General features: G+C 48.9%; 1 protein-coding gene across 1 annotated transcript in view; it reads left to right on the plus strand.

Moving 5' to 3' along the window:
- Positions 1 to 5,718: 5,718 nt before the first annotated feature.
- The window catches only part of Ksr2 (kinase suppressor of ras 2), a 357,219-nt gene continuing 347,908 nt past the window's right edge, over positions 5,719 to 15,029 (plus strand). Inside the window, exon 1 of the mRNA XM_058579886.1 lies at positions 5,719 to 6,732. Coding sequence (XP_058435869.1) covers positions 6,553 to 6,732 — 180 coding nt within the window. The 5' untranslated portion in view covers positions 5,719 to 6,552. The remainder of the gene's footprint in view (positions 6,733 to 15,029) is intronic.

Genomic DNA, 15,029 nt, shown 5'->3' on the forward strand with positions numbered 1-15,029 from the left:
GTGGTATATCCAATTGATGGAATATTATTCAGCTATGAAAAAGATGGAAGAACTGAGACATGTGATAACTGGGTGAATCCTGGACACAGAATGAAAGGAGCAAGTCATAGAAGACCATGTGGTCCATGATTCTACTCAAGTGACATGTTCCAAGTAGGTGACTCCATAGAGACAGAGAGTGGATTAGGGCTTGTCAGAGGCTGGGGTGCATATGGGATTTTCCTCCTTGGCTGATGAAAATGACCAGAACTGAATAGTGGTGGCCACTGCGTGACGATTTTGTGCGTGTACTAAATGTCACTACTGGTAAATTTCACAGTGTGTCTATTTTACCACCATAAAAACAAAGCAAAATGAGAAATAGGAATTTGTCAGGGGACAGATGCCCAAGAACTTATTACCTGCATCAGGTGCCCAAATGCAGGGGATGCAATCTGAAATCCAGACGGTGCTCTGCTCCCCAAGTGGAGTCTCCCCCTCCCTGCCCACTGGGTACCTTTGCAGAGCAGATGCTTTTTAAAATGATCTCTACAAAGACACCAGTTAGGCTAATGCCGATCTTGAACTTCATGGACAAGATGGCGAAGGAAGTGAGTTTGTTGATGGTATTGCTTTACCACCAGTTCCACTGAAATCCCTTTACTGTGCATCTTTAAGTACTCGGAGAGGGCTGTGGTATGCACTCCCTTCTATCCTGAGGGTGCTATTGCGGAAGATCCCAGTGTATCACTGAGTGCTTAATCTGTAAAGCCAGCATAAACCACTGGACTAAATTGTCCATTACCGTGAGCTCAAATTATCTCATCATCCAGAGAATGATCTGGTTGTCTTGCTCACTTTGGAAATGAAGAGACGAAGAGGCAAAAGGGCCAAACAGGAGGAAAAGTCTAGAAAAAAAAAATCAGTTTTCTGAGGTCAGGAAAGTCTTCCAAGGTTGTAGATTGGTTGGCCCGTGTCAAAAAATATTTTCAAAGTCATTTATATTTTGAGGCTCAGTGAGTTAGAACAGTCTAAGAATCCCTTTGAAAGCTCTGGAAGATGTGGTTGTGTCTTGGGGACTAGTGTTCTGAGACGATGATTTTCCTCCTGAAAAATCATTAGGAAAAAAAAAAACAAAAGGAATAAAGGAAAGAGAAAGACCCTTGGAAGACAATGGGAGCCCTTCAAGGAGAGGTCCAGGTTAGTTTGTGCAGCTCCAGGCAGACAGTCCCTCTGCAGTTCCCCAATTTGCATTCCTGTTCACAAAGCCACTTTGAAAATCTTGGGCCCAGCTCACTCACAACAGGGTGTGGAATGAAAAATTTCTGGTTGTCCCAGAACTTCAGCTGAACGTCAAAGGTGAGGGCAGTGGGTAACAAAACTTCCTCTTCTGGTAAGAGGTGGCCAGACTGGTCCTTTGGCTCTCTGTAACCATCAACCCCAGCCTCTATGAGATAAGGTCCTGCTTCCCACGCGTTCAAAGGTCCCCAAACCTTTGAACATCCTGAAAAGAGTCCACCCACCAGCAGAGCAGCCTTCCAGCCAGGGGGTGTCAGAAGGGACGTGGGGTGCTTCCTGGGGAACGAATGGAGATGGACATGCAAGAGGTCATGAGTGTATGCAGTGAGTCCCCACAGGGTCCCCAGGGGTGTCAACAGTTTCTCCAGTGTGCCCCCGTGAACCCTCAAATGGATGCCTGGCAGGATACCATGGGGATCTGACACCCTGTACTCCTCTGGTCTCAGCCAAGGGTCCTTTCCACTCAGCCCTCCCGAGCTCCCAAACCTGAACCAGGTGAGCTGCAGAGCAGGATGGAGAGGGCACACCCAACCTTGAACCCACTGTAGATCCCTGAGCCATCCTGGTCAGGCAGGAAGGGACTGGGAAGAGGAATCAAACTGAAAAGGAGAATGAACCCTCCCTCTCTCCTTCCCTCCCTCTCTTTCTTTCTTTCCTGGGGAATTGAACCCAGGAATGTTCTGCCATGGAGCTACACCCTCAGCCTTGTTTTATTTTGAAACAGGGTCTTGGTAAGTTGCCCAGGCTGGCCTTGAACTTCTGATCCTCCTGCCTCCCCCTCCTGACAGCTGGTATTACAGGTGTAGCTGACCAGACTGCCCCACAGGAATGAAGTCTGGATTGTACCATAACTGAAGTCCAATACCTGAAAAGGAGACTGTTCTAAACAGTTTCAAGTAACCCAAGGCTCTAAGATCTTTGGAGATGTGGCCCAGGGGGCAGAGGAAGGAGCGTGGATGGTAGGTCTGAGTCTGGACAAGCCCTGGGAGACGAAAAATGAAGCGTACTTGACTTCCCCCTTGGTGGGGCTTCTCCTGCCAAGTTCAGCTCATCCAGTAGCCCAGGCACAATCGTTATAAATGACAATATCTCACTATTGATAACCCCCCGCCCCCGGGGCCCATTATTCAGAGGCAGGATGCAGTTTCTGCAATGAAATACAACAAAGTCCCCTCTGGAGCCTCCATGGTGAGGTCCTCATCAGTTTGAGGTATGGGCCAGGAGGGACTGCAGGCTCTGAAGAGCCCATTCCCTGGCTGCAAGGGACAGCACTGTTGCCCAAGGTAGTCAGATCTTCCCAACCTTTTTTTTTTTTTTTTCTCAGAAAGGCCATTTTCTATGATTTTTTGGTAGTGCTTACTGGCGTGGGGATTATTAGAAAGAATCTCAGTTCTTTCTTGCAATGGACACAATCTGTTCTGCTAGTTTCAGCAGGGGTTCTTTAACAGGGTGGCAAATTGTGTGGTCCATCCCACCCCCCATTCATATGTGGAAGCCCTAACCCTCAATGGGACTGTATCTAGAGAAAGGGTTTTTGAGGGTTGTTGGGGTTAGATGCAGTCATCAGGGTGGGGCCTTAGATGAAGTGGTGCCTGAGCTGACATGTGAGGACCTAGTGAGAAGGTGGCCGTCTATAAGCCAGGAAGAGAGCCCTCACCACCGGGCCGGCCCCCCTGACCTTGAACTTCCAACTTCTAGAACTGTAAGAAAATAAATTTTTGTCGTTTAAGCCACCCAGTGTTTTGTTTTGATGGGCAGAACCGACTAACACAGGTTGGTGAGTAGCCTACAGAATCTCCAGGGGGACCAGGGAGCAATTTGGGGTCTGTGTGGCTATGAATGGTGTCCACACCCAATGGGCACCATGCCACAGCTTTCAGTATGGACACTGGGGTTTACACAGGCCCGGGGCACCTGGCTGCACGAAGCCACCTGGGGGGATTCATTGGCTGCCATGCTCACCATCAGATAGATCCCTCCCCTTCCATTCAAATCTGGGCCACAGGGAAGGAGATTGAGGACCTAAACTTTTCCCAAGAAAAGGGGCTGCTGCTGGGGGCCATAGAAGCCAGTAAAATGTTTTATCCATCTCACAGGGTTGGAGGGATGAAACTGGGGATTTGGGAGGCTAATCTCCCAGGGAGAAGGGAGGGACAGATAGTGGGCCTGAGAGATGGCAGTTTTGCCCTCAAGATACTGGACAAATTCTGAGACAGTGCAGGGTAAGGGGCTCCGAAGCCAAGCAGAAAGACCCTGAAAAACAGAAGAGTTTCCCAAAGTCTGGCCATGCTGTAGAGACAAAGGATAGTGATCAGGACAGGAGAGAGGGGCCCTGGGAACACCAAGGGCAAAGACAGAGGTAGGGGTCAGAGTTAACCCAGTAAGCTTCACCCAGCTCACCCAGCTCCACCCAGCTGAATTAGGATGAGCAGTCCCCAGGCCACCTGTCTTGCTGAGAAAGGGTGAGCCCTCTGTGGAGCTAGGTAACATCATTTAGAGACTACGTTTTTTTTTTTTGTTTTGTTTTGTTTTCATACACACTATCTGGCATTCAATAAAAGTTACAGGACCTGCCAAGAGACAGGACCAAATCACTGAGAACAAAGAGAAAAATAAATTCAAAGAGATTCACAGGTGAACAAGGTATTGTATGGGAGTTAGACAAAGGTTTTAAATAACAATGTCTAAGAAAAACAAAGAAAAAGATGAAGAAAATAGATGAAAACAGAGATGATTTTACCAGAAGAGTGGAATCCATAAACCTCATGGTCCTAAAGATTGGGAGTCTAGAGAACACACTTGACCTCCTGTTGACATTTTTTTTTTTTTAAGATGTTGGAGATGGAACTCAGGGCTTTCTGCTGCTTGAAAAACACTGTCCCACTGAGCCACATCACCAGTGCAACAGAGAGATTTTGAAAATGTTACCTTAGCTCTGTATGAACTATAAAATCCTATGGCTTACCATTTCAAATAAGTAAATTTGCCACCCAACTTGGCCATCACTGGTGGGCTGTTCTTCTCAAGCGGTTTTCTGTAAAATATTCAGATTATTTATTCTGAGCCTCACACTGCCCCATAACTCTAGTTTCTTAACATGGGGCTCTGTTCACAAGATGCCTTTTTTAACTGCGCTCTCCCCCCATCCCCCACGCCTTTTAAAAAGAGACAGGGTATTGCCATGTTGCCCAGGCTGACCTTGAACTTTCTGGTTCAAGTAATCCTCCTGCCTCAGCCTCCCAAGTAGCTGGGACAATTGGCACACACTACAACACCGACTGCTAATTATTGCAAATGCATTTTGCCGGGTGGAGGTGGGGGAATGAGTGTTGGCAATACTATCAGATAAGGTGGTCAGAGAGGTAAGGCCTCTCTGAGATGATATCTGATTTGACCGTGAGTGACAAGCAGCCAGCCTTGGGGAGGATTAGGTTGAAGTGTGGTCTGGACAGAGGTGACATGTAACACAGATTTAATCAGGGGCTGGCAACCTTTTCGGTAACCAGACAGGAAGTATTTCAGATGTCGTGAGCCACACACTTGGTAGCAACCACTCAAGTCTACAGTTACAGGGCAAAAGTAACCAGAGACGATAAGCACGGGTGGTGGTATTCCAGTTACACTTTGTGCACGTTGAAAAAGGAATTTCATGTAACTTTCTCATGTCACAAAATGTTCTTTTGTCTTCTTCCCAACCATTCAATAACCAGCGTTAATTCTGGTACCACGGGTTGCTGATATAAGGTTGGGGTCAGACCCAGAGGCCCTCAGAGGACAGAGTCATAATCAGAAATGAGGCAAAGTCCTTTTCCCCCGGCAAATGTGCATCCAGCAGGGAAGGCTAGGGGACCGTCAGGGACGCGGCTTCCTAAGGCACCGGGAAGATCAGCAGGTTTGTTTTATTCTTTCCCTCATTAACAAGAAACGACAAAAAGGCACACACAGACACGGAGCCAGCAGGGCAGAGAGGACGTGCCCGGGTTCACGCTGACGTCTCTCCCACACGCACCCAGGGTTTTAAACTTGGGCGCACACCTGCTCCCAGCAGGAGCGCACCTGCTGAGCAGTACTCCGGCCTCGTCTCGCGAGAGCGACGCTGTAGTAGTGGCCCCCGCCCCCACCCCGCCACCCAATCCTTCTCCCCGCCCCCCGCCCAGCCTCCACGCTCCCGCACCCTCGCTGCCACCTCCCCGCCACCTCCGCCGCCCCCGGGAGCCGCGCGGCCCGGCGGGCTGCCCCTCGCCCCGCCCGCCCCCGCTCCCCGGCTCGCTTGCTCGCGCGCCCCGTAGTAATGTCACTTGGCCACGCGAGCTCCGCGGCCCCGGGACGCCCCGCCCCCGCGCCCCTGCCCGCGCCGCCCGCGGCCCTTCCCCGGCCAGGTGCGCGAGCCTGCGCGCTCCGCCGCCGCCGCCCCCCGCGGGTCCCTGGCGCGCCGGCCCGGGCTGGGGCGGCTGCGCGCACGGCGCCTCTCCACCAACCCGCTCCCCGCAGGTCTCTCGCTCGCTCCATCCCTCGCCGGCGCCCGCTCGCTCCCCCCGCCCTTTGATTGACAGGCAAGATGTCGGTGTGGAGCGAGGCAGGAGCGATTGCAGCAGCCGTCACCCCCGGAGCCCGGCGGCGGCAGCAGCAGCAGCAGCAGCAGCAGCGCGGGGAGGAGACAGCAGCCAGCCGCAGTAGCCGCCGCAGCCGCGGGAGCAGTGCAGACAGCATCTTGAGAACGCGCTAAAGCACTCGGAACCGTGGACCATGCCGTGTCACTGCAACTGGGAGGGGGGCAAACTCGCTTTTTTTTGACATAAAAGCCAGCCAGCCAAAAATATATAATTTTGTCCTTCACGGAGCCGGTGTGTAAAGAGTGAGCGCTATTTTCCTCCTCCTCCTCCTCCTCCTCCCTCCTCCTCCTCTTTCTCCTTCTCCTCCTCTTTTTCCTCCTCCTCCTCCCCAAGTGCACAGACAGCATCACATCACCTGGTTGTTTCTGAGAAAAGGCATCTCTCCTTTTCAGGGACTAGAGACTCAGAGGAGACATTCTAATGGAGACTGCCTGATACCCCCCCCCCAATAAAATAATAAATTTTGTCTCTTGTCCCCTCCTCCTACCCCCACCCCCTCAACCCTGTGTGAGATGTTGGGTTTCTTCTTCATGAGACATTGTCGAGAAGTCGCAGTGGTTGGAGAGGCGTAGGGGGTAGACTGCCTCTGCCTCTACTCCCTCCCCCCTTTTTTCTCTCTGGGAGGAGGAGGAGGAGGGGAAGGGGTTTTGCAGAGCAAGCGATGGATGAGGAAAACATGACGAAAAGCGAGGAGCAGCAACCTCTGAGTTTGCAAAAAGCCTTACAGCAGTGCGAGTTGGTACAAAACATGATAGACTTGAGCATCTCCAACCTGGAAGGGCTTAGGACCAAATGTGCTACCTCCAACGACCTCACACAAAAAGAAATCCGGACCCTGGAGGTAGGTGTTGCCTACGGGGCGGGGGGGGGGGGGAGGGGGGGAGCGATCCTTCCTTTCCCCTCTTCTTCCCACCATCCCTTTCCCCTCTGATTCTGTTTATTGGGGGTTGGGAGGGATGGGGGTCGGCCAGGTGGGCAAGATTGGTGTTCTGTGATTTATCTTCTTGCAAACCTGCGCCGGAGGTCCCCTCGCTGTGCGGCTGTTGTGTGTGCTTGGCTGGGTGGTGGTAGTAGCAGTAGTAATTGTTATTCGTTATTTATTATTACGGTTTCGGCTGTTCCATGATCATTTGCCTCCTCTTGGAGGAGGGAGTTCTGTCTTTTTTCCGCTTCTGGATTTGTTTATATGCCACGGGGGCTTGTGTGCTGGGTAATATGTTAAGGAGCTGCAGAGAACCCACGTGACCTTGCGCATTCTGCAGGTGGTCAAAAGGTGGTTTGGGCTCACAGAATGGGGCTGCCTCTACATCTAGACTTCTTCTCCTCGCCTCCTTTCCTGCCTCTTTTTGCTCCGTAGATTTTTTATTTCCTCGGTGATATTCCTGTTAGGAAGCAAAATGCAGGAAAAAATAAATCCCCACCGACCTATCCATTTCCAATACAATCATTGTGATGCTGTGAGCTGTTGCAGGCCTTCAATGTGTAAAACAGAAAATAATCCCTGGACCCGAACGCACAGGTGGCGTGGGAAAATACTCTTCCATCTCGGTGGGACTGCGTGAAAGGGGTCCGGGAGGCAGAGTTATCTTTGGCATGTTGTAACATTCTTTCTAACTGAACTTGAGGGGGAGTTTGAAGCAGTTTTTTGAGGGATGGGATGGGGGAGGAGAGGGATGCAAAGTTACAAAGAAGATGGCAGAAAAAAAAATCTCCCTCCCCCACTGAAGGCCATTTGGTCAGAAGAAGGTTTCAGGAGTCTCAAAAAAAAAAAAAAAAAAAAAAAAAAAAGCCTGGGTTTCCATGAAATCTTTGGGCATCCACAATGTTGAAAATGATTCAAAAAGGATTTGGCTCACTTCCTTCCCTCAAAATGGCCCATTGTACGTGTGACTTGATTAAATTTGGGAACTCCTGACATGGGCTGAGGATGGTGGCTGTGGGGTACCCCTTTGATCTCCGTGTGTTACTAAGGCCTGAACTCTGGGGTCCTTACTGATCTTCTAGCCTGGGTGAGGGGTCCTCTCTAATTCAATGTGAGTTTTTTTTTTTTTTTTTTTGTTGTTGTTGTGGTTTTTGCTTTCATGGTTTTAAATTTGGCTGGATGTCAACCTGCAGGAGGTCATCCTTTCGAAAGAGGAGGGTGTGTTTTAATGTAATGTTTGCTACCCCAGGACACATGTCTACGTGCACCTGTCATCTGGGAACATGATCCTCAGAAACGAAATAAGATAAATGTCAAGGGATATTGGGGGAGTGGGGAGTGTGTAGGGAGGCTCAGGTATTGCCTTTCTCAGAGCCCGAGAGAGAAGGCTTGGCTACTGGAAAAGAAAGTGTGGGATGCTTTGGCCCAGGCTCTGTCTCAACAGTGCCCCAGAGCAGATTCTGTTCAGAATTGCATGCAGGAAATAATCAATAGCCCCCAAAGGCCACCTGAGGTCTCATCTGTTCCTCTGAAGTCAGGAGTCCCACAAGTTTATTTTTATCTTACTGCATAAGTTTTTCCAGAATTTTTTCTCTTTAAGTGTGCTCTGTCCTCTGGTAACACCCTGCACAGTGGTGATTATTGAGGTGGGCACTGGGTTCCATGGCTTCTGGCCTGCAGAGAGGTTTTTTCTCCTCAGCTGGGGGATGGAGGCATTCATGTGGTGGTGATGGGGGCTTGCAGTTATAGGGAATGCATCTGTTTGTAGTTTTCTGGTCCCAGGATGTCACTGAGCATGTCGACCACTTTATCCACCATGCCCAGGGACTGTTCTGGGGCAATTATGCCAATTTAGACTTCTTAGTTCTCTAGGGCTGGTGGGTGGGTGTTGGGGGTTGGGGGGCTGATGACTGGGGATCAAGTCCTACCAAACCTCACTTATGGATCCACAGAGTTTTCTACTCCAGCCTATGTCAAATTTCATATATCAAAGTCATGCAAAGATACTTATTAAACTGCAGACCCATAGTAGGTAACCCTGGAGATTCTAGTTCTAGTTGGAAAGGAGAGTGGGCCCAGGAATCTGCATTCAATGAACAGTATTTCTGCATTTCACTCTTTTTTTTTTCTTTTTTTGGGGGTGATGGTGGTACTGGGGATTGAACATCAGGGGCTCTCAACCACTGAGCCACATCCCCAGCCCTATTTTGTATTTTATTTAGAGACGGGCTCACTGAGTTTCTTAGCGCCTCACTGTTGCTGAGGCTGGCTTTGAACTCTCGATCCTCCTGCCTCAACCTCCCGAGCCTTTGGGATGACAGGTGTGCACCATGGTGCCCGGCTGCATTTCAGTCTTTAATAAATCCTATTTCATTAGAAGATAGACGCTGTGTTTCTGCTTTCTGCTCGCAGACGTGGAAGTTAGTAAGAAATTGAATAGATCATCCCTGGAAACCTTGATAGTGAGCAGCATGTAGTAACATGTACACACTCCTGTAGAATGGACTTGGCCTTCAGGAAGCCCGCTTTGTGGGGAGGGAGGCAAGGCTACTCGTATCTCTGTGAAATGACCAGGAAGTCTAAGTGGCAGTGGATAGGAGAGACAGCGCGTGGGCCCACCAGGTATGTGTTTGGCTTCATGGAACGGAAAGCCCAGCAACTTGGGGAAGCATGTCGTTTTTTTCCTCTTTTAGAAGAGGCCTGGGGAGATGGGCTGCTGGTGTTGGCTCAGTGGGGTTGATGTCTTTGGGGATTCCCATGGCCTTTCCCCTAGGGTCGCCAGATGACTTCTGTGCTTTCAGCTGTCAGATCTGGGTTCATGGCAGGAAGGAGGAGGACCCACGGAGTGTGACAGGGTGTCAGGCTTATCCTTCTGGTTTCAGGAAATCAAGACTTCCCCGGGACAGCTTTTCCCCACCTCACTGGGGATGCTTGGTTATGTCTTCTCGGCCAGCATGGGGCCAAATGGCCGTGGGAAAGTGGGAACACCATCACGGGCCGTAGCCTGCCTCGACGCCACACAATATCAGGTTCCGTGAGGCACAGGAGAGGGTGAATGGCCGTTGTGTGGACAGCCAGTAGTGCTGACCCAGAATGTCCATGGTACGAAAAAAAGTTCATGAGCTTTGTGGTTAGAGTTTTGTGTAGCCTTCCTACTTTTTAGAATCTTAGGCTACTAATTTAAACATTTTGATGCACAATTTAACATTTTGTGCAAAATGGCCATCACAGAATGACATCACGTTCCTCAGAGAGTGGTTGCAAGGATTAAGAGTACTTCTGAGTACTTTCTAGCTCTGACTTGAACCTGGTGCCCGCAAGTATTATATAAACAGTGGCCATGGGGATGATGATGGACAGCGTGATGTGGTGTAGGACAGATGACATGGATGAGGACAACTGAGAACAGAAGAGAAGGCATTTGGCTGGCGTTTCCAAAGTAGATTCTGTAGAACCCTAATTTTGTGGAATGCTACCATTTTTCGTTCTTTAATACATGCTACCTTCCAGGGACTGTCTTAGAGGCTGGTAGTCAATAAATGTTCTGTGGACAAAACATTTTGTTGTGTGACTGAAAGGTTTGGGAAAGGTTGAGTTAAGCAGAGAGAAATAGACATCTTCACTGCAGGACTTCTCAGAGCCTTTAATGTGCCTTATATGTGCGTCGTGCGTCCAAGCGAGGATGAGCCTGCAGTGTTTTCCTTTTCCAAGGATTTCCCTCAGGAATTTTCTCCCACAGGATATACCTGGGGTAACATCTGGCAAAGCATTTATGAACGCCTTCTTGGTTGGGAGGATGGGGATTTGGAGTGGAAGGAAGGATGGGAAGGATTGAGATTGCAGCAGAGGGGAGGACTTGCTGGACACGAACAAATGATAAACCCGATAACGGTATCATTCTGTCTCCCTCTGTGGTGAAGCTTAGAGACCAGTGTGCTCAGAATGGAGGGTACCTGATGGCGTGTCATAGGCGATGAATTTGGGTCCCTAACTCTTGGGAGGACAGGGGAGTTAGACCAACCAATTTCATCCCTTTGAGAGGAGATAGAAGACTTCAAAGGTTTTGGGGTGCCAAACCTCATTCAAGTTTTGTCTAATGACAGTTTGCAGTGGGGGTGGCAGACTTTTTCTGTAGAAAGCCAAAAAAATAAAAAAAATAAATATTTTAGGCTTTGTAAGCCCTATAGTTTCACATCACAGCTACTCGGCTCGGCTATCCTAGCACGCAGAAGACATCATCCCCGGAGTTGGCCTGGGGAACGGTTTTCTAATAAAGCTTTATGGATGGACCCTGACATTCGGATTGTATATAATTCAGAGCATAAATATTATTTTTATTTTTTGATAATTTAAAAGTATAAAAGCTATTCTTAGTTTCTGGGCCTTTTAAGAATAAATGGTAGTTTGGGGCTGGGGCTGGGGCTCAGTGGTAGAGGTTTGCCTAGCATGCATGAGGTATGGGTTCGATCCTCAGCACCACATATAAATAAATAAATAAAATAAAGGCATCCTGTCCATCCACAACTACAAAAAAAAAAAAAAAAAGGATTTAAAAAAAAAAAAAGAATAAGTGGTAGGTTGGATTGGGCTCCCTGGGCTGTAGCTTGCTGACCACCTTCCAGTGTGAGACCAGTGTGCTCAGAATGACCATGTTCTGAGCACACTGGTCTCACACTGGAAGGTGGTGGCCAAATGGAGTGGGTCTTTGCTAGACTCCACTTTGGTCACATTGCAAGAGGAGGGCCATAGTGGAGTTGGGGTCGGGTGGGTAAGTGTGGACTGTCCTGCTGCAGCAAGGGCATTGGGTCTGGCAATCCCTTTTGTCCACCCTTCGTTCTTCATCTGCTCCATGTCAGTTATCTGCTGCTGGGCGATATGTCTTCCCTCGACTTCTTACATTTGGGAAACTCTACGACAACATCTTCTTTTCTGGGGTTCAGTGACTGTGCTCAGCCGGGTGGTTCTTCTGCCAGCCTGGCCTGGGCTCACTCATGAGGCAGAAAGACAGGGGGATGGGACAGCTGAGCCCCTTCCTCCATGTGCCCTCACCAGTGGAATAGGCTGAGTCTCTGTCTTATATCCCAAGAGAGAAACAGCCGTCGTCACACGGGGTCTTGAGATTCACAAGTCACACAGTGTCGCTTCCACTGCATTATGTGGGTTGACGTGAGTCATGTGGCCAGCCTGCGTGCAGATGATGGGGAGATGGGCCTCTCTTCTTGGTGGACGTAGCTGCACAGTTGTAGTTGTAGAGCCTGTAACAAGTAGTCCCCCAACTGTGTAATGGACCCATACGGTGAAGGCTTTTTCTTGCTCACAAAGCAGTTCAGCTGGTGGGCTCTTCTCTATTCTGCAGCATTATCATTGCTGACATTGAGAAGGGGAAGAAAGTGCAGAGGAGACAGAGCCTCTGAGGAGCCTCGTTCCCCCAGGTCGCCCTCCTCAGATCTGCGTGCATATCCTGAGCTGGAGTTGAGTCCTTCTGCTGCAAGGAAGATGGGGAAAGAAGTTCAGCTGTGGGGCCAGGAAGAATTTGTCTCTGCCACAGCGAATGATTGGCTGCTGTATTGGTTTCTGTGGCTACGGAACCAGCCACCCCCCAACTTAGTGGCTTGCGCAGTGATCCTTACTTTGCTCAGGAGCTTGCAATTGGACCCTTTTGGTTCACCTTGCCTGGGTCCCTCTTGTGATCATGTTCATCTGGTGGCTTGACTGGGAGCTGGAGGGTCTAAGGGCTAGGGTGCCTCAGGTCTCCTCCCAGTGGCCTCTCCATCACGACAGCCCAGGTTTCTTACCTGGTGACGGCAACGGTGTTAGAGGAGGTCAAATCCCAGTGCATGAACCCTTCTTTCACCTCCCTGTCTGCAAACACCTGCAGCTTTGCTCCTGTCCATTGGCCAGAGCGTGTTAATGAATCAACCCAGAGTCAGGATTCAGAAGTTCAGGTGTGTGGGAGGTGCTCGTGAATTGGATATGGGGAAGGGGGGGGGGATAAAGGACTGAGGATCATTCCTGGGGAGTGTCCTAAGGACCGTGTGGAGGGTGGAGTCATTGTTTGAAATGTGAAGACTTGGGTGGACCGGGTTGGGCCTGAAGGTGGAGCCCTGATCAGGAGGTTCCATGTGTTAAGTAGACCGTTGGATGTGCAAGCCTGGGGTCCTTAGAAGGCTGGGGATGTGAACTTCACCAGGCGTGCGCTCTCATCATTAAGGTGTTATTTTTAATGGCTGTGTAGTGTGACAGGGACGGCCCATAATTTAACCGAAACTACCATTGGGCGCTTGTGTTCATAATTTCCCGTTGTAAACAATACTGTCGCGGACATCCTGTGGCCTTCGGTTCCTAGAAGTGGGATTGCTGGATTGATGGGCGTGTTTCAGGGTGTTTGATAGATTTTGCCAAATTGCCTTTTTGCCAGCAGGGTGGGGAAGGGTCCGTTTTTCCCATGGCCTCAGCACGTCTATAGTTTTGACTGTGTTTGGACGTCTGAGAGCTCAGGAGAAGGAAGGGACGTAGGCTGCAGAGGGCTAGCATGGGAGCTTTATTGGTTCTTCTTGGAAAGGACCTGAAAAATGCCAGGGAGCACTTGGTTTTCTTCCCAGAGTGGCCTGCCGGTGAACATGGGCCCCTTCCTTCTGCCTTGTTCTCATAAAAGGATGTGTGAGTCTGTGCACGTGTATGTGCGCACACAGGTGTGTAAGGGGTGTCTCACAAACTGAGTTAATGACAGATGTTAATATCCAAGTGGTTCAGTGCCCTCTCAGATTTTTGGAGTGGAGAATTTGTTATTATTATTATTTTTTTTACTTCTGATGGACAGACAACTGGGGTCTTCCCCCAACCAGGACTTGGTCATTTTCTGGGCTCCCACCCAGCTGTCAGGAAGAGAGGACAGGTTTCCTGTGGGCTGCTCTGGGTCAGAGCTTCTGGTGGAAGCTTAGGGATGGGAAGGGAAATGGGACAAAAGTAGGAGAAGCTAGTGAAAGTGCAGAATGACTTTCTTCTGCAAAATGACTCTCTTCGTGATGCTTGGAATTCTCTCTAGTGGGTTTCGACCACAATTGTGGTTGTTCCTCTTTTGCAAGAGGCTTAGAGTCACTGATTTGTCCAAGACTGTCATAGAAAGGCAGCCTCAGACCCCAGGAATGGAAAGAGGTTTGCCACTCTACTGTGGGTTCCCCCAAGGTTGGTGTGACCTGGAAGGGAGGGAAGAGAGACGAGAGCAGATACGGGTATGTGTGGATGTTAGGGTTAGAGGTGATGGTTTTGGGATTAATGAGAATCATAATCATGGAATATTATCGTACTAAAATGTTTCTTTGGTGACTATTATAGATAACAATTATTGAATTGAAATATAGGACTGATGGATACAATGTAGACATTCACAGATATGTTGGAGGGAGAGACATAGAGAGGGAGACACCTTAGACCTGAACTAACAACATGGCGGCCATCTACCACTGGTGGCTGTTGACCAACTGAAATGTATTGAGTCCTAATCAAAATGGGCCGTTAGTGCCAAATACTTGCTAGATTCTGAAGTCTCAGTAGGAAGAATGGAAAATATTTCATTAATTTTTTTTTATATTTGATGTATTGAAATGGTAATATTTCATATATATTAAGTTAAATAGATCAAAGTTAATTTCACCTGTATCTTGTTCTTTTTTTCTTTCCCTTGAGGCTACTGGAAAATTTTTAATTATACATGTGGGATACCATATATTCATATGGGATTTTGAATGTTGAGATGATTTCTATTTTACCACTAAAAAAATCTTCTTCTTGATAAAGACTGAAAGTCTGCTCGCCTTAGAATTACTAGACAGCCATTGATTAAAGCACTGGATGCATTCCAAAGAGGGATGTGTGTTCGATTTTCCTGGACCAGTAGAGAACTGAAATGAAGACTCAAAAATAATAGCCCAAGTCCCTGAAAATTTGGCAATGTGCTTGAAGCAGTTTAGACCAGTAGTAGAGGGCTGAGGCTCTGCAGTGGACTGTGCAGTTTCCAGTATGGTTCAGGACCCACAAGCTCAGGAACCTTGTGTCCTCAATCTCTTCTTCATGAGCCGCAGTTTCCTTACTTATAAAACTGGAATCATTCATACAGGGTTGTTTTCATTAGATGGGATCATGCATTCAGGAGCCAAGCAGAGTGCCCCGCACATAGCAAAGGCTTAACCATAACGGTTAGCCTTGGTGTTTTTGAT

This window comes from Marmota monax, unplaced genomic scaffold (genome assembly GCF_021218885.2).
Source record: "Marmota monax isolate L192 unplaced genomic scaffold, Marmota_monax_Labrador192_F-V1.1 WCK01_AAM20220418_F8-fsc00092, whole genome shotgun sequence".
Lineage (NCBI taxonomy): Eukaryota > Metazoa > Chordata > Mammalia > Rodentia > Sciuridae > Marmota > Marmota monax.